The 20,734-nt window shown below is 46.2% G+C and overlaps 8 protein-coding genes across 8 annotated transcripts; 4 read left to right on the top strand and 4 right to left on the bottom strand. All coding sequences in view use genetic code 12, as the record gives it.

The window, feature by feature from the left end:
• Positions 1-534: 534 nt before the first annotated feature.
• Positions 535-1,449, top strand: CXQ85_000681 (glucose-6-phosphate 1-epimerase; the record flags this gene model as incomplete). Its single annotated transcript, XM_025484419.1, has 1 exon — positions 535-1,449. The coding sequence occupies one exon, from the start codon at positions 535-537 to the stop codon at positions 1,447-1,449; it is 915 nt and encodes a 304-aa protein (XP_025342634.1).
• Positions 1,450-1,729: 280 nt separating this feature from the next.
• CXQ85_000680 (uncharacterized protein) lies at positions 1,730-4,219 on the bottom strand (the record flags this gene model as incomplete). Its single annotated transcript, XM_025484418.1, has 1 exon — positions 1,730-4,219. One exon carries the CDS (start codon positions 4,217-4,219, stop codon positions 1,730-1,732), a length of 2,490 nt encoding a protein of 829 aa, XP_025342633.1.
• A 1,714-nt stretch (positions 4,220-5,933) lies between these two features.
• On the top strand, positions 5,934-7,346 carry AUR1 (inositol phosphorylceramide synthase; the record flags this gene model as incomplete). Its single annotated transcript, XM_025484417.1, has 1 exon — positions 5,934-7,346. The coding sequence occupies one exon, from the start codon at positions 5,934-5,936 to the stop codon at positions 7,344-7,346; it is 1,413 nt and encodes a 470-aa protein (XP_025342632.1).
• Positions 7,347-7,492: 146 nt separating this feature from the next.
• Positions 7,493-7,855, bottom strand: MRP17 (mitochondrial 37S ribosomal protein bS6m; the record flags this gene model as incomplete). Its single annotated transcript, XM_025484416.1, has 1 exon — positions 7,493-7,855. One exon carries the CDS (start codon positions 7,853-7,855, stop codon positions 7,493-7,495), a length of 363 nt encoding a protein of 120 aa, XP_025342631.1.
• A 1,155-nt stretch (positions 7,856-9,010) lies between these two features.
• On the top strand, positions 9,011-11,296 carry CXQ85_000677 (uncharacterized protein; the record flags this gene model as incomplete). Its single annotated transcript, XM_025484415.1, has 1 exon — positions 9,011-11,296. One exon carries the CDS (start codon positions 9,011-9,013, stop codon positions 11,294-11,296), a length of 2,286 nt encoding a protein of 761 aa, XP_025342630.1.
• A 677-nt stretch (positions 11,297-11,973) lies between these two features.
• On the bottom strand, positions 11,974-13,110 carry CXQ85_000676 (uncharacterized protein; the record flags this gene model as incomplete). The annotated part of the gene is made up of 1 exon (XM_025484414.1): positions 11,974-13,110. One exon carries the CDS (start codon positions 13,108-13,110, stop codon positions 11,974-11,976), a length of 1,137 nt encoding a protein of 378 aa, XP_025342629.1.
• A 1,752-nt stretch (positions 13,111-14,862) lies between these two features.
• MSH2 (mismatch repair ATPase) lies at positions 14,863-17,841 on the top strand (the record flags this gene model as incomplete). The annotated part of the gene is made up of 1 exon (XM_025484413.1): positions 14,863-17,841. The coding sequence occupies one exon, from the start codon at positions 14,863-14,865 to the stop codon at positions 17,839-17,841; it is 2,979 nt and encodes a 992-aa protein (XP_025342628.1).
• Positions 17,842-17,875: 34 nt separating this feature from the next.
• YDC1 (alkaline dihydroceramidase) lies at positions 17,876-18,754 on the bottom strand (the record flags this gene model as incomplete). Its single annotated transcript, XM_025484412.1, has 1 exon — positions 17,876-18,754. The coding sequence occupies one exon, from the start codon at positions 18,752-18,754 to the stop codon at positions 17,876-17,878; it is 879 nt and encodes a 292-aa protein (XP_025342627.1).
• Between the last annotated feature and the right edge of the window lie 1,980 nt (positions 18,755-20,734).

The raw sequence follows: 20,734 nt of genomic DNA, 5'->3' as shown, positions 1-20,734 counted from the left end.
AAGACGACTGTTGCAACCCTAAATAGCCAAATAAGTACCAACCAGACGCTGCTGAGTCCCCATTTCCTTCCCATTTACATCCCCTTCTTCCATACTTATTCCACCTCCATAACCTCACTTACTGTCCACCATATTCCATCCCTTCGCCCAAAACTCGCCATTTTTCCACCACCACCAGAACCTTCTAACCCTTTAAACCCCAAACCAGCTCTCCAAAAACCTCCAACCCCAAAATTTCCCCCTTTTCTTTACATTCCTCCACAACCAGTGCTCATCTGACTCCACCGCACTTAAACCCCCACCAAAAGGCACCACCACTAAATATAAACAAAAACTAAGCACACCATCATAATCCCCTACTTCTCCCAAACACAACCATACCCTTAAAAAAATGCCACCACCCCTCCTTCGCTTGACGTCTCCAGACCATGTGGACTAACCACTGACACACCCGTACACCACGCCTAATCAGTATCACCAAACTCCAACTCCAACCCCAATTCCCAAAACCCACCTTTTTCCTCCCCAATTGCAATGCCCGTGGAAGATCTCGACGATAGAGTGACTATAGTTCACCCCAAAAACCCAAACACCACGGCCACCATCTTGAAATACGGCGCCACCGTCATTTCCTGGAAGGAAAATGGCCAGGAACAGCTCTGGCTTTCGGAAGGTGCTAAGCTTGACGGGCTGCGTCCAGTGAGAGGTGGAATTCCGCTTGTTTTCCCTGTTTTCGGTAAACAGAAGGACGAGAGTCACCCTACTTTTAAGTTGCCACAGCATGGGTTCGCCAGAAACTCGACCTGGGAGTTTTTGGGTGCTACTACTGAAGAACCCGTGGCGGTGCAGTTTGGCTTGGGCCCAGAGAATGTCGATAAGGACCTTTACGGGTTGTGGGACGAAGGAAGGAACGATTTTACGTTGATTTTGACCATCACGTTGGCGGAAGATAGCTTGACTACAGGCATAGAGGTGGAAAACACTGGAAACAACGCTTTTGACTTTAACTGGTTGTTCCACACGTACTATAACTTGGACGACGTTACAGACACGTTGGCCACGAACTTGATGGACTCCCGGTGCTTTGACCAGTTGTTGGGGGAGCATTACGTGGAGAAGCTGCCTATGCTTAGTTTCCAGGAAGAGTTCGACCGTATTTATAAGAACGTCGATATGCACAAGGTGATCCAGTTGGTGGATAGAGGCAACGTTTTGTTGACGTTGGAAAGACACAACTTGCCGGATGCGGTGGTTTGGAACCCATGGATCAAGAAGGCTGAAGGTATGGCTGACTTTTTGCCTAAAGATGGGTACTTGAAGATGTTGTGCGTGGAGCCCGGCCATGTGGCGTCGTTTATCAAGTTGGAGAAGGGCGAGAAGTGGTCGGCCCACCAGAAGATGACGCCTTCTGGCGAAATCACCGTGCAGACGAACATCTACGAGGCATAAACGGGTGTGTCTTAATTAGTAGCTGTGCAATTGACGTTTGAATGAAGGAATGTAGGTGGGCTGGTTGGCCATAAGACAAGGAGATTACCAACTGACATTGAGTCTGGTTTCCTCCAGTATTAAAAGATGCCTTATGAAGAAGCCTTATTAATTGAAGCTCCACTGCCTATACCAACTTCCCTTCTACTCCCTCTTTTCTTTATTCATTTATTACTATATACCTACACAATCTACATAATCTACATAATCTACATACTACAAGCCCACTTCTCTTCCACACTCAGTCCACCTTATCAAGATACTCATTGAGTTCAGTGTCACTCACGTCCGATTCATGGAACCCCCACTTCTCAAAGAAGCTCAATTCTTCATTGGAGTCACTCGACGAGTCTGAGTTCGTATCGTGGATAATCAACTGGAAAGTGTATGGCTTGGGCTGTTCATCTTCTGCTTCCTCCACCTTCTTGGACGACCGAACAGCATAAACCTGGATGGTTGCGTCGTTGCTGAAACAGCCAGCAAAGTCTGAAGGCCAGAAGGAGGAGGTCTTTTCCTTAAGCAGCTGTTCCCAGAAGAAGAAGTCCTTGGGCAAGTAGGAAACCTTTTCTTCCTTAACTGACTGTTGCCAGAAGAGGAAGTCCTTGGGCAAGTAGTCCTGGTTCTTCTCCTTCAATAAACCTTCCCAGAAGAAGAAGTCCTTTGGGTAGAAAGTCTCCAGGCAAGACTCTCTCACCAGTTCCTTCCAGAAGTAGAAGTCCAGAGGAGTATAAGCAGCAGCCTCTGTTTCTCTGGTGATATTGTCCCAGAAATGGAACTTGTTGGGGAACTGTGGTTCGTGGGAGTCTTCTTTTTGGACGTTTTGCCAGAAGAAGAAGTCCTTGGGTAAGAAGGTTGGAGAGGGCTTCTTGGAAGAGTGCTGAGGTTCCTTGCTGGTTTCGGTCCAGTCTTCGTAGAACCCAGAGAAGTCGCCTGGCAAGAAGGTTTCGGTTTCTTGATTAACTTCATTGGCTTCCTCTTCATTGACTGAGTCTCCCCAGATGGAGTAAAACCCTTCAAAGTCGCCAGGCAAGAAGGCTTCTTCATTCTCTTCAACCTCGCTTGCTTCTTCTTTGACTTCTTCACTTGCTTCTTCTCCCCAAATGGAATAGAAGTCTTCGAAATCTCCAGGTAAATAGACTTCCTCGTTGGTTTCCTCTTCTCCCCAGATATTGTAGAAGTCCTCAAAGTCACCTGGTAAGTAGACCTCTTCATCAACTGCTTCAGTGTCTCCCCAAATGGAATAGAACCCTTCAAAATCACCTGGCAAATATACTTCTTCTTCATTCTCTTCCTCTCTCCAGGAACCGAAGAAACCTTCAAAGTCACCAGGCAAGTAAGCTTCTTCTTCTTCTTCTTCTTCTTCTTCTTCATTCTCTTTCTCTTCTCTCCAAGTACCAAAGAAACCTTCAAAGTCTCCTGGTAAATAGGCTTCTTCATTGACTTCAGCATCTTCCCAGATATTAAAAAAGCCTTCGAAGTCACCAGGCAAAAACACTTCTTCATTGACTTCTTCCTCTTCTTCTCCCCAAACACCAAAGAAGCCCTCGAAGTCTCCAGGTAAATAGGCTTCACTGTTACCTTCTTCTTCCTCTTCTCCCCAGATATCGTAAAAGCCTTCAAAGTCTCCAGGCAAGAAAGCTTCCTCATTGACTTCCTCATTGACTTCTTCTTCCTCTTCACCTTCACCCCAAAGTTCATAGAAGTCCTGGAAATCACCTGGCAAGTAGGCTTCTTCATTCTCTTCTTCTCCCCAGATATCATAGAATCCTTCGAAGTCTCCAGGTAAGTAGACCTCCTCTTCTTCCTCCCCTTCATAGTAGTCTCCCCAGATACCGAAACCAGTACCGTCTACTTCCTCCTCTACTACTACTTCTTCTACTCTACCTCTTCCCTCGTAGAACTCTCCCCAGACTCCAAGGACACCTTCACCTTCCTTCTTCTCCTCTTCCTCAGACTGCCCCCAAAGGGCATATAAACCTTCAAAGTCGCCAGGCAAATACACCTCTTCTTCTGCCTCCTCCTTCTTTTCCTCCTCTTCCACCCAAATGGTAAAGAAATCCTCAAAATGGGCTGGACAATAAACCTTCCACGGATCAGCCTTCTGAAGCTGCCCATAGAAATAAAAACTTCCAGGCAAATACGACAAAGACTTGGTCTTCACCTTGTCGTACTTAAAAAAGTCGCCTGGAAGGAAACTGGAGGTCTCTTCCTTACAAAGAACCCTATAGAAATGGAAATCGCCTGGCAAAAACACTTTTTCGTTTTTAGCTGGCTTCCATAAATCGAAAAAGTCGCCAGGCAAGTACTCTGGCTGCTTCTTCTGGTTAGTCAACTCCTTATACTTGTAAAAGGCTCCTGGAAGGTAAGTCTGAGGCTCTTCCTTAACCATTTCCTTATACTTGTAGAAGTCTGTGGGTAAGTAAGTTCTACGAGGCCCTCCCTTCAATGCTTTTTGGAAACAGTAAAAGTCTCCTGGTAAGTATGATTCAGTAACTTGGTTACTGGGTTCCTCAGTGGTCAATTGCATGTACCAAGGGAAGTCAGCCAAGGTGTACCCATCCAGTGGTCCATCCTCTTGTGCCCTCAATTGCTTGAAGAGAGGCTTGTTCCATCCTGGGAAGCATCCTTGGGGTTCATCATACCATTTGTTGGAGAACTGGTAGCCGAGTCCTCTGAGTAGGTTGTTGATAATTGGCAAGTTGTTAGCGCTGTGAAACTGTGGCATTGGCATTTTGATTGTTGGTGATGAAGAAGAAGAAAAAAAAAAGTCAAAATCCAAGGGGAAAACCACGGCTACTTATAGTTTTCTGGGGGGCTGGCCCTGTTTAGCAGGAAACTACAACATGGAAGGTCTTCTACGTTCTACTGAGAATTCGAAGTCCATGGAACCATAGAATGACGATAAAAGGTAAGTTTAATTTTCTTTAAGGCGTTTTACACAAAGTGGTATTTGCCAGGAGTGTGTTGGAAGACATCAACAGGAAGGTACAACGGTGAGCGTGGAAGACAAAAAGCTTCCATGGCTCCAGGGAAGGTTTAGCAACGAGGCCCCATAGTTAAGCAAAAAACGTAGAAGATCATAGAAGGGTTGGTTTTTTTGAGCCGTTCAGGGAATGAATAACGGTGTGAACGGTTTTTCAGGGTCAACCAGGCCCCCAGGGCATTAGAAATGGCCTGGAAATTTGGCCCAAGCCGAAATGGAAGGGGAGGGATGGAGAAAAGAATAAAAGTAGTCAAAGCCAGGAGAAATGAAGGGGATTGGGATTGGAATTGGAGAGTATAGATGGGATATGTATTATAGTACCCAAGAACAGTAGTAGGAAAGGCTTACCTGAATAGGCCAACATAAACGGTTTCCCACCGGCACTGCCACCTACCAACTGCCCTCCAATCCGCCGAATATACGCCATTCAATTCATATCCCTTCAAAAGTCCTCCCCTTCACTTCTCATATTTCACAAAACCCACTAACTCACAAAACCTAATGACCCCACAAAACCCACACCGTTGGTTTCTTGGACCCTGTAAGCTTCCACAAAACAGCAGGCGTCCTCAAATCACCGCTGCGCCCGTTTCGGCACTTTTCGTAAGATTACCCGTTCTGCGTTAGCCAACGGTGTATCGATCGATCCAGAACGAGACAGAGGCACAGCTAACTTCATGAAAAGAGATGATAACGAGAAGAGGGAAGAACCAGGAGAATCAGAAAAGTCTCCTGATTCCGAATCCACTGTTCTTTTTCTCTTTCCTACACTTCTACCTTCAAAGGATACCCCCTTCGTCCCATTTGCAGCCATTTCTCATCCACCTGAGACACTCCATACATCGTCCCCAAGAACCACCAACTTCGCCAGAACCCCTATTTCTACAACCCCCCCCTTTTCTTCTCCAGCCTCTTTTTCCAAAGTCAGCTTTTTCTACGACATTTTTTTTTTCTTATCCCACGCCATCTCCCCACGAGCAACGTTGCGCCAGAGCAACCTTCCATGAAATTTCCATCTTTCACTTTAAGAAGGTGGGTTTCCCAATTGGGAAATACCGCCGAGGAATTCACCGGGAATACTGCCCAATCGGGACGCCTGACCACGTTGAAATACCACGCCTTTTCCCTCCACCGCTGCCATCCCTGTTTCACCTTCTTCCAGCTCGTCCACCGCTGCCAGCCTCCAGTCCAGCCACGCTGCTTAGGGGAAGGAAAAAAGCAATTTTCGCGCGCCTGACCAAAAGAAAAAACTTTTTTTTTGTTACTTTTTTGTTAGTGTCACGTGACTATTCATCACGTGCAAGTCTCACCTTCGCGCACCTTAAATCTTCCTACTTCCCTCTCCTATTTCACATCTTCCCCCAAACACAAAGCAACCCAGCCAGTTCCCCCAGCCCACGCTAGAGCACTTCAAATTCACCAAAACACCCCCTTTTTTTCCCATCTTCATCAACACCCCGCCATGTCTGCGGTTCTTCGCTCGCGGCCGTTCCAAAAAGCCGTTCGCCTCTTCAATTATCATTTCTTGCTGGAACAGCAGCCTGGCAACACTTTGGCCAACCTTGATTTCAGCACAGATATCAAACGGACGCTTAAAAAAGCAACCCTGCGCCGCTGGACCGTTTACGAGATTGTCAACTACTCGTTTTTGACGCTGGTGTTTCTTTTTGTCTATGTCATCTTCCCGGCATCCTTCTTTCTCAAAACACCCATCTTGTTGGCGCTTTTGACTGCTGTGTTGGTGCCGGTGACACTGCCATTTTTCATTCACGCCTTGCCGATATTCGCCTGGTTGGCCTTGTTTTTCAGTGCTTCCAAGATTCCTCATACGTGGAAACCGGCCATTTCGGTGAAGTTTCTTCCGGCCATGGAGACCATTCTTTATGGCGATAACTTGTCGAACGTTTTGGCTGAGATTAATCATCCTATTTTGGACGTGTTGGCCTGGTTGCCTTATGGCATTATCCATTTCGCCTCGCCCTTCTTTGTCGCCTTGTTTGTGTTCCTCTTTGCTCCTCCAACCTCGTTACGTTCTTTTGGCTTTGCATTTGGCTACATGAACCTTTTGGGCGTCTTGTTCCAGCTCCTGTTCCCGGCTGCTCCTCCTTGGTATAAGAACTTGCACGGCTTGGAGCCTGCCAACTATGCTATGGACGGTTCTCCCGGTGGCTTGGGCAGAGTCGACCAGCTCTTCCATTTGGATATGTATACTACTACGTTCCAGAACTCGCCCTTGGTTTTCGGTGCTATTCCTTCTTTGCACTCGGGCTCCGCTGTCATGGATGTTTTGTTCCTCTCGTGGCTCTTCCCTAAGTATAAGTACGTCTGGTGGGGCTACGCGTCTATCTTGTGGTGGTCTACCATGTACTTGACCCATCATTACTTTATTGATCTCATCATGGGTGCTGTCATGTCGGTGATGATGTTTGCTTACGTCAAGTACACCACCTTGCCTGCTATTGACTACTCCAAGTTCTGCAGATGGTCATACACTGCCATTGAATATTACGACGTGAAGATGAACGACCCATTGGGCGCCTATGCATCTGTTCCAGCTGACCCTGAAAGCGCCGTTGGTCTGTCGCCATATGAATACTTGAACCCACAGTATATTGGCAGCACCGAATTTGAAATGTCCACCATCCCACGCTCCAGAGAAACCTCCAACAGCCTGTCTCGTTCACAACTCGCATTATCTCCTGAAGTCGAACAGACTGTTGAAGATGGAGACACCGACAAGAGCACCAACTCGTCGATCTTTGACGACGAGCGATTCGAGGCTGGAACACACATCAGTCAGGCCACTTCCAACACCTCGCTTAACGACATGTCACTCCCCTCTACGTCAACACAGAAGAAGTCCTTGTTGCGTTAGAGGATGCTAATTTTCTTGCATTAATTCAGAACGCTCCCGGCTGGGTCTGGCGGGACCGTTCGTTTACTTAATAGGACCTACACAGTAATGCATCAGTAATCTAGATATATCCGTATTATCAATTTTTCCCAAAATATGTACATGTTTTAATAAGAAACCTTGTCGAAGGCTCTGTCGAAAGAAGTGCCCACATTCAACTTACGGCTCAAGTCGTTCTTCACCATGGAAGTACGCAAAATACGTGGATCTCTTCTCATCGTTCTTAAAAGCTCTCCCTGCACTGCCGAAGAAGCATCGAAACTCATCACAAACTGGTATCCCTGGAAATGTCTTTCCTGGTCTTTGGAGATCACCCTGGGAAGTGCCTTGGGGCCCAAACTCGTTATGCTACGGATGACTCCTCTGTTATTGATGATAAGCTTGCCGACAGTGTGGGCAATCTTAGCCGCTTCCTTGTTCATGTTGAGCGGGTCAGAGATACGAGCGATGGCAAACAACTCGTAAAGCATGGTGGACGGCGACGGTGTTGGACGGTTGGAGTGAAATATATCAGGCTGAGATGAAGAGTTTGTCGGTAGTGCGCGGCCCATAGTGGGGGTCGCCAGGACATAGAGGGTAGGCCAGGGAATGAAGGGTAAGGCAATTGGGGATGGGAAGGTGTTGGAAGGAGTGGTTGGGGAGAGGGGTCTTCTTTGGTCTAGTGAGTGGAATGGATGTTCTCTTTTTTTGGTTTTAGTATAGTAATGGGTCAATAGGTGTAGGTCGGTTATAGTAATTAGCAGTGAGCACTGGACCAAGTAGAGGTAGTCAGTCATTGGCCTTTAGTGGGTAAAGAGAGAATATAGAGGGTATGTTTTGGGCATGAAATGGTCAAAATAAGCGTCTTTTACTTAGCTTTCTCTTGGAATGTTCTTGGCTGGGAGAAAGCTGGAGGTGCTGTGGCTGTAGAGATGTTAAGTATGGAGAAGCGTAAAGTGAGAAGTATGCCTAGTTTTTTGGACCAGCGAAGGTGGAAGCTGGAAAAAGGTCTTTCAGGAAATTTCTAGCTGATTTTTAAGTTGAACTACATTCTTAATTTTTGTTTACTAAGTGTTTTTTGTTCTTTTGACGGGCCTTTCCAACTGACCATAGTGGCTGGTAATGGCTGCGAAAAACCACTGCCAGTAGCCTAACCAGCTGCCTTGTCCAGTGCATTTACGCCTTCTTTTAAGCTTTTATCCTGAAAACTTACCTACTATTTCTTCTATTTATCCATTTTTCTAGGTAGTTTTCTTTTTTTACCTTCTCCACCCACATTCACAACTTACCTGAGTTCCTATCTTTTTGGTGATATTCCCAACCACTGCAAATTTCCAAAAATCCAAAAACGTCATCAAAAATCGAAAACCACCCCAAAACCACCAAAAGTCATCCCAAACGGCTCTCCCGTTCCTTACCAAACCCCACTGGCGTTTTGAACCGTCCAGCGTGTCTTTTGCCTCGCTGGCAACTTCAACTACTCGACTTTCCGTAGATACAACCACTTCTGGCCACCTATCCACAAACAAGCCTTTTCCCCTACTGGAAACTCGTAGAAATGCCAAACGCCCAACCTTTCCAAACCCGCTTAGCCTAGTGATATATAAATTAACAAACCACTTCACTCTTCTCTTCACCAACACAACATGAATAGAGGCAACAAACAACCCTTTTACGGTAAGGTCCTGATTCTTACTCCCCAGAAACAAATCAAGCCTGGTGGAACAGTCAAAGTCAACCTATACATCAGAGCAAAAGGGCATCTTCTGTTGAAACATGTTCTGGCTGGATACTTATGTAAGTCCATTTCCACCTTGTTACCTAACGATATCCATCTTAGTTCACAGCCTGCTGACCCAGACACACCCATCCATGGCATTGAAGAGCATTTTTTGGTGAATTCAGAAAGAGAAATCTTCAAGGGCCATTTAGACCTCGAGCCTAATAACTACTGGGAACACGAGATTGAGGTTGAAGTCCCTGACTCTCTGTATAAGTATGAGAGCTGTGACAAGCACACCTTTCCATTTCGTAATACATTATTTGACAAGGACCCAGAGGACAGGTGGCTTCCGCCAAACGGGAGTATTCGGGTCAGCGACCAGACAGTGCTTGAGCTTTCCCATAGGATTGAAGCAACAGTGACTATCCAGGTAGGGGAGGAATTCAAATTGTTCAATGTTGTTTCACCGCCATTAAACTACAAGCAAAGCTTTGACAGAATTCCCAGAAACTGGAACCATTTGGTTAAGTCCAGAAAGGGCAAAGACTACCTTTTGCTGGACCAGCAAAAGAAGGTGGTGGAGTTGAACCTTGACGAGCCACTTCCTCCTGGAGACAGTAAGGCAAAAATGGTGTGTACGTTTAAGGGAGACACAGAGCTTGAAACGCCTTTTGGGTCTACAAAGAGGTTGCTTTTCCTGGGGAGAAGGTTGAGTGACCAGTTGAAGGTTTCGTTAGAGTTACCACTTTCAGTTATTAAACGGAAGGTGATGAACAGAAAAGTTACTCTTCTCCAAGTGAATATTGGATTGAAGAGGAAGAATACAGTTATTGGGGGTGTTTATGCTGAACTTGATGGTCCTGAAGATATCCAGTATAGAAAGCAACGCAGAACCTATGACGAGCAGAAGATTGTGGGACAAAGGTACCTTAATGCCCACTTGCTGCCTGAATTTGACAAGGAAAATGGAAAGGCTGTTTTTGACATTCCAGAGCAAGAGTTAAGGTGGTTACTTTGTCTGTCTGGGAAGTCAGTAAAGGCATGCAACTATGGAGTGGACTTTACTCTTTCCATGTCTGTGAGGATCAGAATTGGCCATGGCAAGGTTGTGGAGTTTGTGGATGATTTACCTATTTTCTACGGTCCCGAACCGGTTTTGCCTGCTGAAGTTAAGCCTAAGGAGGAGAATAAGATTATTATGGTGAACCATGACCCAGAGGCCGAAGTTGGCGATTCAAGGACGAGTTTGGAGAATTCAAACGCCAATGTGGAAACTCTGTCGAATACGGCAAGTCGAAAGAGAACGGAAACTCCAGAGATTCTGGATGATCTGGAGAAGGAAAGTCCAGGGCCCGAGACTGAGGATTTAAAGAAGAACAGGATATCTTCAAGAAAAGAGGGCAAGGACAAAATGACTAAGCTGGATAAAACAAGCGAGATCAATAACTTGAAGGATGAGGTTGAGGAGTTGAAGGTAGAGGAAAAGGAAGCAAAGAACGTACTGAACAGTTCGAGGTTGGCGAAGTTGGCGAAGTTGAAGAGCAGGTTCTTTGGGGCAAGAAAGGCTGAGAAGGATGAAGTTTCTAAGGAGGGAGAGGAGAAGGGAGAGGAGAAGGAAGAGGAGTTTGAGGAGGTCAAGGAGGATTCTACAGTGAAGAAGACCAGGAAGCTCAAGAAGGTCTTTAAGCTCAAGAAGGAGGCCAAGAAGGAGGCCAAGAAGGAGGCCAAGGAGGAAGAAGTAAAGGAAGAAGCAGAAAACGAGGAGAAGGAGGAGGTGGTAGAAGAAGTTGAGGAAAAGAAGGAAGATGAATTGAAGGACGAAGAGGAAGAGAAGGAGGTGAAGGAGATCAAAGATGTGAAGGAAGCTGAGGAGGAGGAAGTTGAAGAAGAAGCTGAAGAAGCTGAAGAAGCCAAGGAAGAGGAAGACGAAGAATCGATCCAAGGAACTCCAATTGAAAGAGCTCCAGTTTCACCTCCAGTCTCACCTCCAGTGTCCAACAAGTACACTGCTACCAGGATCCGTCCACCTGCAAAGACTCCAGAAAGTGTTTCTGACGAGACTTTGGTTAATGATCCTCTGAGAAGAAGAGCCGAGAATGCTGCTACTAAGAACGTTGCTGATTCTACTCAGACGGATGGTGAGTACCAGGGAAAGTTCCAAGAGACCAGCTCCGTGAAGGACTCGATGGTATTTACTGACTGTCTCTGATATTGAGGAGAGGTAGGGGTAATGTTGGTGGTTCAGTATGTAATGTTGAATTTGATCAGTTAAGTATTGGTAGAGTAGTAGGACACTAAGGGGGGTTATTTGTTGAGGAAGGGATAAGATCTTGTTTATTGCTCTGTAACAGTGATTGTGAACGAGTATGAGAAACCATATGAGTGTAGCAGATGTTGATATCTCAGGTGGGAAGAAAACCAACGACTAGGACATAATCGAAGACGTTTTTTAAAGAGGTATATTTGGAATTAAATATTTGGGTTAAAGCCATATGCTAGTCAGTTACTGCCTCTCAGGGTTATAATAGGGCGTTGACTAGCATGTCTACCTAGGTGGTATCAGCTCAAGCTTGCGTCAATTAGACCTAACGATTGCTCCATATCACGAGAGACTTATTATATGGTCATTGAAAATATTCATTCACTAAACCAAGTATTATCTAATTATTATTTAATCATTTATGCTACTATGTTACTTAGGCCTCAGTAGAAGCTCTACAGTTCAACCAACAGACAACAGCCAAGTCAACAAGAGACAAAGACAATAATCTCAACTCTTTAAACACTTTCTACCTTTATTGCTCCAAAAAACACTACGAAACTCTTTAATATATCTTTCTATTCTTATATAGTATCTTAATAGTAGAGGCTTGACCTCCACTAGTCTCAAACGACAGAGACAAGTTGTGTCCTTCTAATCAAACGCCCAAAATGGGGATTCAAACTGGAACAAGTAGGCTTATTCTTCTTCAAGCGAATTGGTTCAGGGTTAACTGGTTTAGGATTGAACATCTGGTGGGCCTTCTGACGAGCAGCAGCAGAAGGAGCGTTCAATCTCTGTTTCTTGGAGCTTTTCCTGGAAACCATCTTGTTCGACTTCTTGAAACCCTTCTTGGTCTTTCTTCTTTTACCTGAGAACTCGTCACGGACCCAAGTATCGTAGAACTGAGGGAAGTCGCCTGGAAGGTAGGTTTCTGGTGGAGAATGTAAAGCCTTGTAATGGACAAAGCTGTTAGGCAAGAAGTGCCTGAGGATTTTCTTAACAAACAAGTGTTTGAAGAAGAGAAAGGCGCCTGGCAAGTAGCTGGTACTTTCAGGTTCCTTGAAGTAGTCCTTGAACTTGAAGAAGTCGCAAGGTAAGTACTGAGGGATGGTCTTCTTGTTCATGGTTTTCCTGAACAAGGGGAAGTCGGCAGGCAAGAAGGAGTCATTTTTCTCTTTAAAGAGCTTTCTAAAGTTATGGAAATCACCAGGCAAGAAGATAGGAGAGTTCTTCTCGTTGGTGATCTCTTTGTACTTGTAGAAGTCAGAAGGCCAGTAGATACTGGAAGGCTCCTTGGGGGAAGAAGCAGCCTTCATTTTTTTCTTAATTTGAGCCTTTTTCTTTGCTTCAGCAACAGCTTTAGCGAAATTGGCACCAAGAGTCTCCTTCATTGCCTGTTTAGATTCCTCAGACTGAGGAACCGTCTTTTGTTTAAGAGAAGTGCCCTTAAGGACCTTATAGGCCCTACGAAGCTGCAGCTTAGCCAAATTGTAAGCATCCTCAGCTCCATAAATTTTAGTAAGAGTCATAATCTTCTTAGTATAAATTACTTGAGCTTCGAGCTTCAGGTGCCAGTTGGTTCTGGCGTGAACAAAGCAGTTAAGAAACTCTCTGAATTCACCTGGGCCCCATGGCAAGTATGCCAGGCCGGTGTCTTCATGAAAGCTTTTAATCTGACCGTCGTGGATCAGGATACGGGCGTCGGTGACGTCCAATGGAAGACAAATGTTGTAGATGTTGTAGCACTTAGTAAGACACATTTTGGTTGATTGAGTAGGTTGGTAAAGAAAAAGAAGAAGAAAAGGAAAACCAAGACAGAGGGAAAAGCGACGGATATTTATACCCCAGAGCGTGCCTTCGAGAGAGTTTTCCAGTGTTTTATGGAAGGTATAGGATCCTAGGAATGGTGGAGTAGTTGCGAATACAGAAAGTATAGGGTTATAAGTACAAAAACAGCAGGTGCAATTATTAAGTGGTTAGCTTGGATAGAGGAAAAGTATTTTTGATTTATTAACTGGGAAGGTTTAGGGTCCCTGGTTGGAACTGCCAGTGGTGGTTTTTGGATGGGAATGGATTTGGGGGTCAGCCAGGATTCCCAGGAGTTGGTGACGTAGGGTGGTTTTTGGGGGACAGGTGGAGGTGAGTTAAGGAGAGTTTAAAAGAAGGGTGGAAAGGAATTGACTGGGAGGAGGGAGATCTGGGGGTAAAGAAGAGATATGAGTGAAGACTAGAGTTAGGGATGGTACTGGCAGAACAGGAGCTATGGAGGTACTGTAGTGGAAGTAGCAGTGACAATGTACAGTGGAAGAACGTAAAGAAGCCAAAGTAACGGGAATACTGGAGCTGTAAGGCTTAAAAAGTACCCAGAGTAAGTGTTGGTAAACCTAGATCGCCTTGATGCCATCTATAAATCAAGAAAAAGAGACACGCCAAGGTCAATTGACCATGGCAGACCAAGTAGCTTGATGAAAGTACTATTCACATTATTTCCAGGAGTAGATTTAGTGGTAAGTTCAACAATGGTCTTCACTCTTTCTTGTGGATCTATAAAGCCAGTAGAGACAATTAGACAGTGGACCACCAGAGGTCAGTCTCAACTCAGTGGCATTTGATCCAAGCCAAAGGATGTCCATTGAAGCTCATAACCCCATTAAGAAGCCATGAAGGCCAGTTTAGAGTCAACCCAAAGTAACCCAAGAAGACATAGATATAGGCGTAGAGTTAGATATGGCTCTCATAGTACTTCCAACAAGGCCCACCACCACCATAACCCAGACTCCAGTGGATTCCAAACCAACTCAATTTAGGTTCTAGAGGCGTAGGTAAGGACTTATACATATATATATATATATACATATAGGTAGATATAGGTAGACACGGGTAGATATAGGTAGATATGGCTATGGCAGTACCTCTAACAAGGTTCCAGATACCACGACAACACCAGCAAAAGCAACCCAAGACAACTCCAAATCAATTCCAAATCAACTCCAAACCAGCCTTTAACTCCCTCCAAGTCTAAACAAGTTCTTTTCACTCCACCCTTCCTTAGCTCTTTTGCATCTACTTCTTCCTACCACGCACTTCCAGACAGCCCAAGAACGGTCCACCAAGAGTCCACCACAGCTCCCCAAAACACGTCCAAACACGTCCAACTACGTCCAAACACGTTCTCTGTTAGTGCCCAGACACCATATACCTAGTTAACTTGGAATTGAGAGTTGTAAGAAAGCGCAGAGTAACTGGATACACAGAAAGTAGGTAACCGAGAAACCTATAAGACACCGAATACACAGAAACCAGAACGTAGAAAAAGCAGAAATCCAGGAATTCAGAAACTAAGGAACCCAAAACTAAAAAAATCCAAAACTAAGAAACTAAGTTAAACTGGAAAAGTAAGAAACCAGTAACTGGTAACCAAGATCAGGCATAAATACCACTACATCCCCAGACGCGACCGCGTACCACAACCATCCCAAACCATCCCAAACCTACCACTTCCTTTCCACAACATGTCCAGTACAAGACCCGACTTGAAGTTCACAGACACCGTGGACGAGCGGCTGTTCTACCGGCGGTTTGCCAATTTGCCGCCCAAGGAGCCGAACGTGGTGAGGATCGTGGACCATAAGGACTATTTTTCAGCCTTGGAGGAGGACGCGGAGCTTATTGCTGATGCCATCTATAAAACACAGCTGGTGGTGAAGACGTCGAATGGGAAACGGTACGTGACGATTCTGCCGCAGGTGTTTAGCCTGGTTTTACGGTTTTGCGTGGTGGAAAACAGCCATAAGGTGGAGGTGTACCTGAAGCAGTTTGCGTTGGTGGTGACGGCCACGCCAGGTAACTTGGAGGGCTTGGCTTTGGAGTATGGCATTGACTTGGAGAGCATGCTTCGGGACGGCCTGACGCCGATGGTGGCGCTGGTGAAGTTTACGGCTGGCGCTGGATCGAAGAAGGTCGGCGTGTGTATGGCTGATTTGCTGAATAAGGCGTTGAAGGTGCTGGAGTTTGACGATAACGATCTTTTTTCGAACTTGGAGTCGTTGTTCTTGCAGGTGAACGTGAAGGAGGTGCTTGTGCCGAGCTCGTATTCGGACCAGGAGGGGTCTGCGGATGTGATTAAGCTCTTCCAGGTTCTTAACAAGATTGGCTCTTTGGTGGTTTCGCCAGTGAAGCTGTCTACATATACGGCTAAGGATATTGACCAGGATTTGTCCAAGATCGTCACGGCTGAAAATATCGATGCCGACGCTACAAACAACGTGGAACTCATTCTTGCGTCTAAGGGTATCAACCTGGCTGAATATTCGCTTTCCCTTGGCTGCTGCAACTCCTTGATCCATTACCTCAACTTGCTCGGCGACGATCTGGCCTCGTTTACCATTGACAAGTATAATCTTAACACTTTCATGAAGCTTGACTCGTCTACCATGAGAGCACTCAATATCTTCCCTGCTGCCCTGGCGCTTCCTGTTGCAGGGCCCAAACCGTCCACTGTGGCTTCGATTTTTGATCTTTTGAACAAGTGTAAGACGGCATCAGGTACAAGATTGCTTTCTCAGTGGCTCAAACAGCCACTCACTGATATAAACGCCATTGCAGACCGTCACGCTTTGGTGGGCCATTTCATCAACGATACCAACCTACGCGTGTTTGTCTCGCAAGAATGGCTTTCACAAGTCCCAGATGTGAAGCGTTTGCTTAAGAAGATTGCCAATGGTGTGAAGAAAGTCACTGGCGCTGAAAATAAGAAGTTGGAGGATGTGGTGAGACTTTACCAGCTCGTTACCGTCTTGCCAGAGCTCATCAACATGTTGCAGATGGCTACGGACGATGCCAAGACGGATACACTTAGGAAGCTCTTGAAGGACGAATGGTTGGACCCACTTACAAAGAACCATACTTCTTTGGTGAAGTTCCAGGAATTGGTCGAGACCACTATTGACCTCTCGCCTCTTGAATCGTCATCTTCCCATGACCTTCTCCATACCGACTTCAACATCAAGCCAGAGTTCGATGAGCTGCTTATTACTATCAACGACAACCTCCAGGACACTATAAAGAAGATCAAGCAGATCCACGAAGAAGTTGCAGACGACCTCAGCATTGATATCGAGAAGAAACTCAAGCTAGAAAAGCACCAACAGCACGGCTGGTGTTTCAGAGTGACCCGTATTGATTCGGCCATTTTGAGAAACACTGGCGACCGTTACATTGAGCTTCAGACCGTCAAGGCTGGTGTTTTCTTCACCACCAAGAACCTTCGTAAATTGTCTGAGAAGTATAACGAGTACTCTGACGAGTACAACTCGAAACAGAAGGAGTTGATTAAGGAGATCTTGTCGATCACATTGACATACCAGACAGTCTTCTTACGTTTGTCTCTTGTCATAAGCCACATTGATGTGATCTCTTCGTTTGCCAACGTCGCCATTTTCGCTCCTACGCCATTCACGAAACCAAAGTTGCATCCTGTTGCCGAATCTGCTGATTCTGAGGAATTCAAGGCCAGAACCGTCAACCTTAAGGATGCTAGACATCCCGTTTTGGAGCTTCAAGAAGATGTCAATTTCATCTCCAACGACGTCAACATGGGCAACGGCGACGACGGTAAATCGTTTGTCATTATCACTGGTCCTAACATGGGCGGTAAATCTACATATATCCGTCAAGTCGGCGTGATTGCACTTATGAGTCAGGTTGGTTCCTACGTTCCTGCTTCTGAAGATGGCTCTTCGCCTGAAGTGCCTATCTTTGACGCTATCTTGTCTCGTGTGGGAGCAGGTGACTCCCAGCTCAAGGGGTTGTCTACATTTATGATTGAGATGTTGGAGACATCGTCGATTCTTGCTACTGCTACACATAACTCTCTCATTATCATTGACGAATTGGGCAGAGGTACAAGCACATACGATGGATTCGGATTGGCGTGGTCGATTTCCGAACATCTCATCAGCCAGAAGAAGTGTTTCACTCTTTTTGCTACGCATTTCCATGAACTCACAAAGTTATGTGAAAAGTACGAAGGTAAGGTCCAGAACCTCCATGTTGTGGCCCATATTGAAAAGAAAGGAGGCGAAGAGGAAGTCGTTGATGACGATATCACGTTGATGTACAAGGTTGAGCCAGGTATTTCAGATAAGTCGTTTGGTATTCACGTTGCAGAGCTTGTGAAGTTCCCTACGAAGATCATCAATATGGCCAAGAGAAAGGCGTCAGAGCTTCAGAACTTGAATGCTGGTTCTGATGCCGATCCGTATGTGAGCAGCAAGAGAACGAAATGCTCCAATGACGAGATCAGCGTTGGCGTGGAGAAACTTAAAAAGATCCTTCTTTCGTGGAAAGACGAGTGCATCGATCCAGAAACGAAAAAGTGCAAGGTTTCTTCCGAAGAGGCCGTGGCTTCATTGAAACAGCTCGTTGACGGCAAGTACGGCGACGAGCTGAAGAACGATAAGTTCATACAAGAGGTGCTTACGATGTTGTAAGTATATATAGCAAGGGACGATACTGTAATGCCATCTATATAGCTTTCTTCTCCTTTTCAGCCGCCTTGAATGCCACCAATCCCTCTGGATCCACGAGCTGCACCACAGGCAAACCAAAGATCCATCTGAATTCATAAAACTTTTCAGTCTTGGTCAAGAAGCATCTGAGGTACTCCTCGTACACGAGGTAGAAGTACACGCCTGTGCCGGTGAAAATGTGCCACCAGCCGTGGCCCTCGAGCACGAACCCATAAGGCATGCCCCAGTCTCTTCTCGTAGCTCTGACATGGGCACAAAGGTGGATATCGCAGTTCCACAAGATATAGCCAAAAAGGAAAAGCGCCACGCCCAAAAGCATGGTTCTATTGAGCTGCTTGGCAGCCTTTTCGTCACGAACGTGGTCCTTCGCCAACGAGTACGACTTGAAGATGATGCCCGCATTCAACAAGCCATACGCTGTCTGGTGAATTGTGGGGTTCTTGAAGTACAAGTAAATCACCGTCAACAAGTTTGCCGCCGAGAAAATGCCCACGCCCACCAAAATCAGCCCCCGTCTATCCTTAAACTCAGAGAAAACACTCCAGAACGGGATACACGTGGCATAGATCATAGGAAGTTCATCCAAGAGCTGGTACTCATATTTAAGCGTCATGTGAAAGCACCATGACCCAACGCCCACAAGCATAAAGCCCAACGCCAGCAACTGGAAACGAAGCTCCAAGTGGTTGATGTGAGCATGGAAAATGGCAAACCCAGCAAGGGCAATAAATACAGCGTTGGTGGTGGTGTTCAAGGCCTCGGCTATGAAAGGCAGCACCACATAGTTCTCCTCGCACCAGTCGATGGTCGACGTGGGGATTCCCCAGAAGCCCTCGGCCTGTTCGGGAGGGTAAGGGATAGCAAAGGGAAGCATCTAAGGTTAAGGGATTGGGAAGAGTGGAAGAAGAAGTAGTTGGAAAGTGGTAGTATCCAGTGGACAAAGAGGGGGCCGGTGTAACCGAGCTGCCGGGTCACGTGAGAAAAGGTTGAAGCTGGATTCCCGAAGGGGATCCAGGTTCCAAAGCCAGTCCATTTGTCTTTCCTTCTTTTCTTCCTATCCTTCCTTGTCCTTCCTTGTCCTTCTCTTGTTGTCTTCTTGTCTTCTTGTCCTCGTTGTCCTCGGCTTCTGGGCCTGGAAAAAGGCGCTGTTTTTCCGGAACCACTAAAAAATATTTTGCAGCGTTGAGTACGCCAAAAAACAGCCCCTGTTCCCGCCACCGTGCTACGCTGCCATTCCACCACTCCCAGCTCTCGTCCAACACTCCTGGCGCCCTCGTGGGTTCCGCTTTTGCGCTTCGCCTGGGGTCATTTCTCGCGGCGCTTTTTTTGGCTGCGAAACCGTTTCTGTGTGGTGATGCACGGCGCCGCACGAGTTCAGGGTCCTTGCAGATGTCACAGAGGGAGTGGTATTTCGGGAGGGAGAGACTTTGGAGGAAAATGGATGGTAGGGTTGGAATCAGGGGGGCTGGAAGTATGGGTGGGCTTTTTTTTGGGGCAAAAAAGGCAGTTTTGGGCGGTTTTGGTGGGACTTTATTGAGTATACTCGTACTGGTACAACCAGTGGAACCACCTGGGTACGATAAACATCAGGAAGTGATCACCAAGTGAGGGCTTGTGTTACTTTGAGATCTTCAGATCAGGTGGGTTGAAGAAATTTTAAACCTTATAGTATTGCTTTTTCAGGAAGGTTGCTCTCAGTTGTCATTGTGACACGACAAAGTGGCAGGACTGGGATGGCCTGGAAAGGCCAGGAAATGCCTGGCCCCACAGTTTCTGCAAACCTCCTTATCCCTAGAAAACTTCGTTTTTGTGGACACTGGTGGTGGATGTTTCTAAGGCTTGGCTTCTGTGTTTTACTGCTTTGGGTAAGCTAATGAGTGGGTGGGTGTATATCTGCTGGTGGGAGTTCCTTAGCAGTTTCAGTGGTGCTGTAGACTATTTCTTCTTCAAGGGTGGGGAAGACGTAGTGGAGTTCAGCCACTAGCATGGATCGTGGCTTGTGGGGTTTACCGCTGTACTGGAAGATGGAAAGGGAGGTGCCAGCGTAGGTGGAGGAGGAAGGAGGAAGGAGGAGGGAACGTAGGGTGGGTAAGTGGTGAAAAGATGTGTTTTGGTGGGGTTGGGAGCTGTTTGGGTGGTAGGAAAGGGAGGAGGAGGGGTGTTCTGTGAGCACCTTGGTGGTAGCGAAGCCTGGGCTCGAGGAAGTGGTAGGTGAAGTAACTGGAGCCGGATAAGCCTGGGAGGAGCCAGGTGGGGTGCGAGAGAAGGAGTTTGGGAATTGTGGTGGGAAATGGAGGATGTTAGGGAGTATAGGATGCTTAGGTTCTGGAAAGTCAGTTTTGGCCTGAAGTGAGTGATTTGGGGATTTTTTTAAAGGAAAAGTGTTGGAAGGGAATCTCCAGCGAGCAGAATGGTGCTAATTTAGTGGAAAGAAGCTGGTTTTGGCTGTGTTTTAAGCTGTGGTAGGTATTTGATTGGGGACTTCGTGAGTTGAACTCGTTTTGGGTGGGAGGTAGAACTTGGACAGTTTTAAGCGTCACTATGAATGGTAGATACTTTGGGAGCTCTTCGGAACACTTTTTAAGCAGAATTTGGCTCTTTGGGCTTTGTAGGAGGTACTTTGGAGAGCTCAGGAGGAGTCTTCCTGGTGGTGAACCAACTTTCACGTACTGCCATGATACCTTCCAAAGAGGACCTTTCCCATGAAAGTTGGCCATTTTGGGGTAAATTAAAGACTTTAGTTATTCTCTTTCTTGTAAACAACTGTCCTTTTATTCAGTTCCTGACCGGAGTGGACCAGTTAATTGGTAGACTTATGAGAATGATAATGGTCATCCAGAACCAATAGACAACC

This window comes from Candidozyma haemuli (assembly GCF_002926055.2).
Source record: "Candidozyma haemuli strain B11899 chromosome Unknown A_2014730914, whole genome shotgun sequence".
In the NCBI taxonomy this organism is placed as follows: Eukaryota; Fungi; Ascomycota; class Pichiomycetes; order Serinales; family Metschnikowiaceae; genus Candidozyma; species Candidozyma haemuli.
The sequence above is the reverse complement of the archived record's forward strand: the minus strand, read 5'-3'. Positions and strand labels throughout refer to the sequence as shown.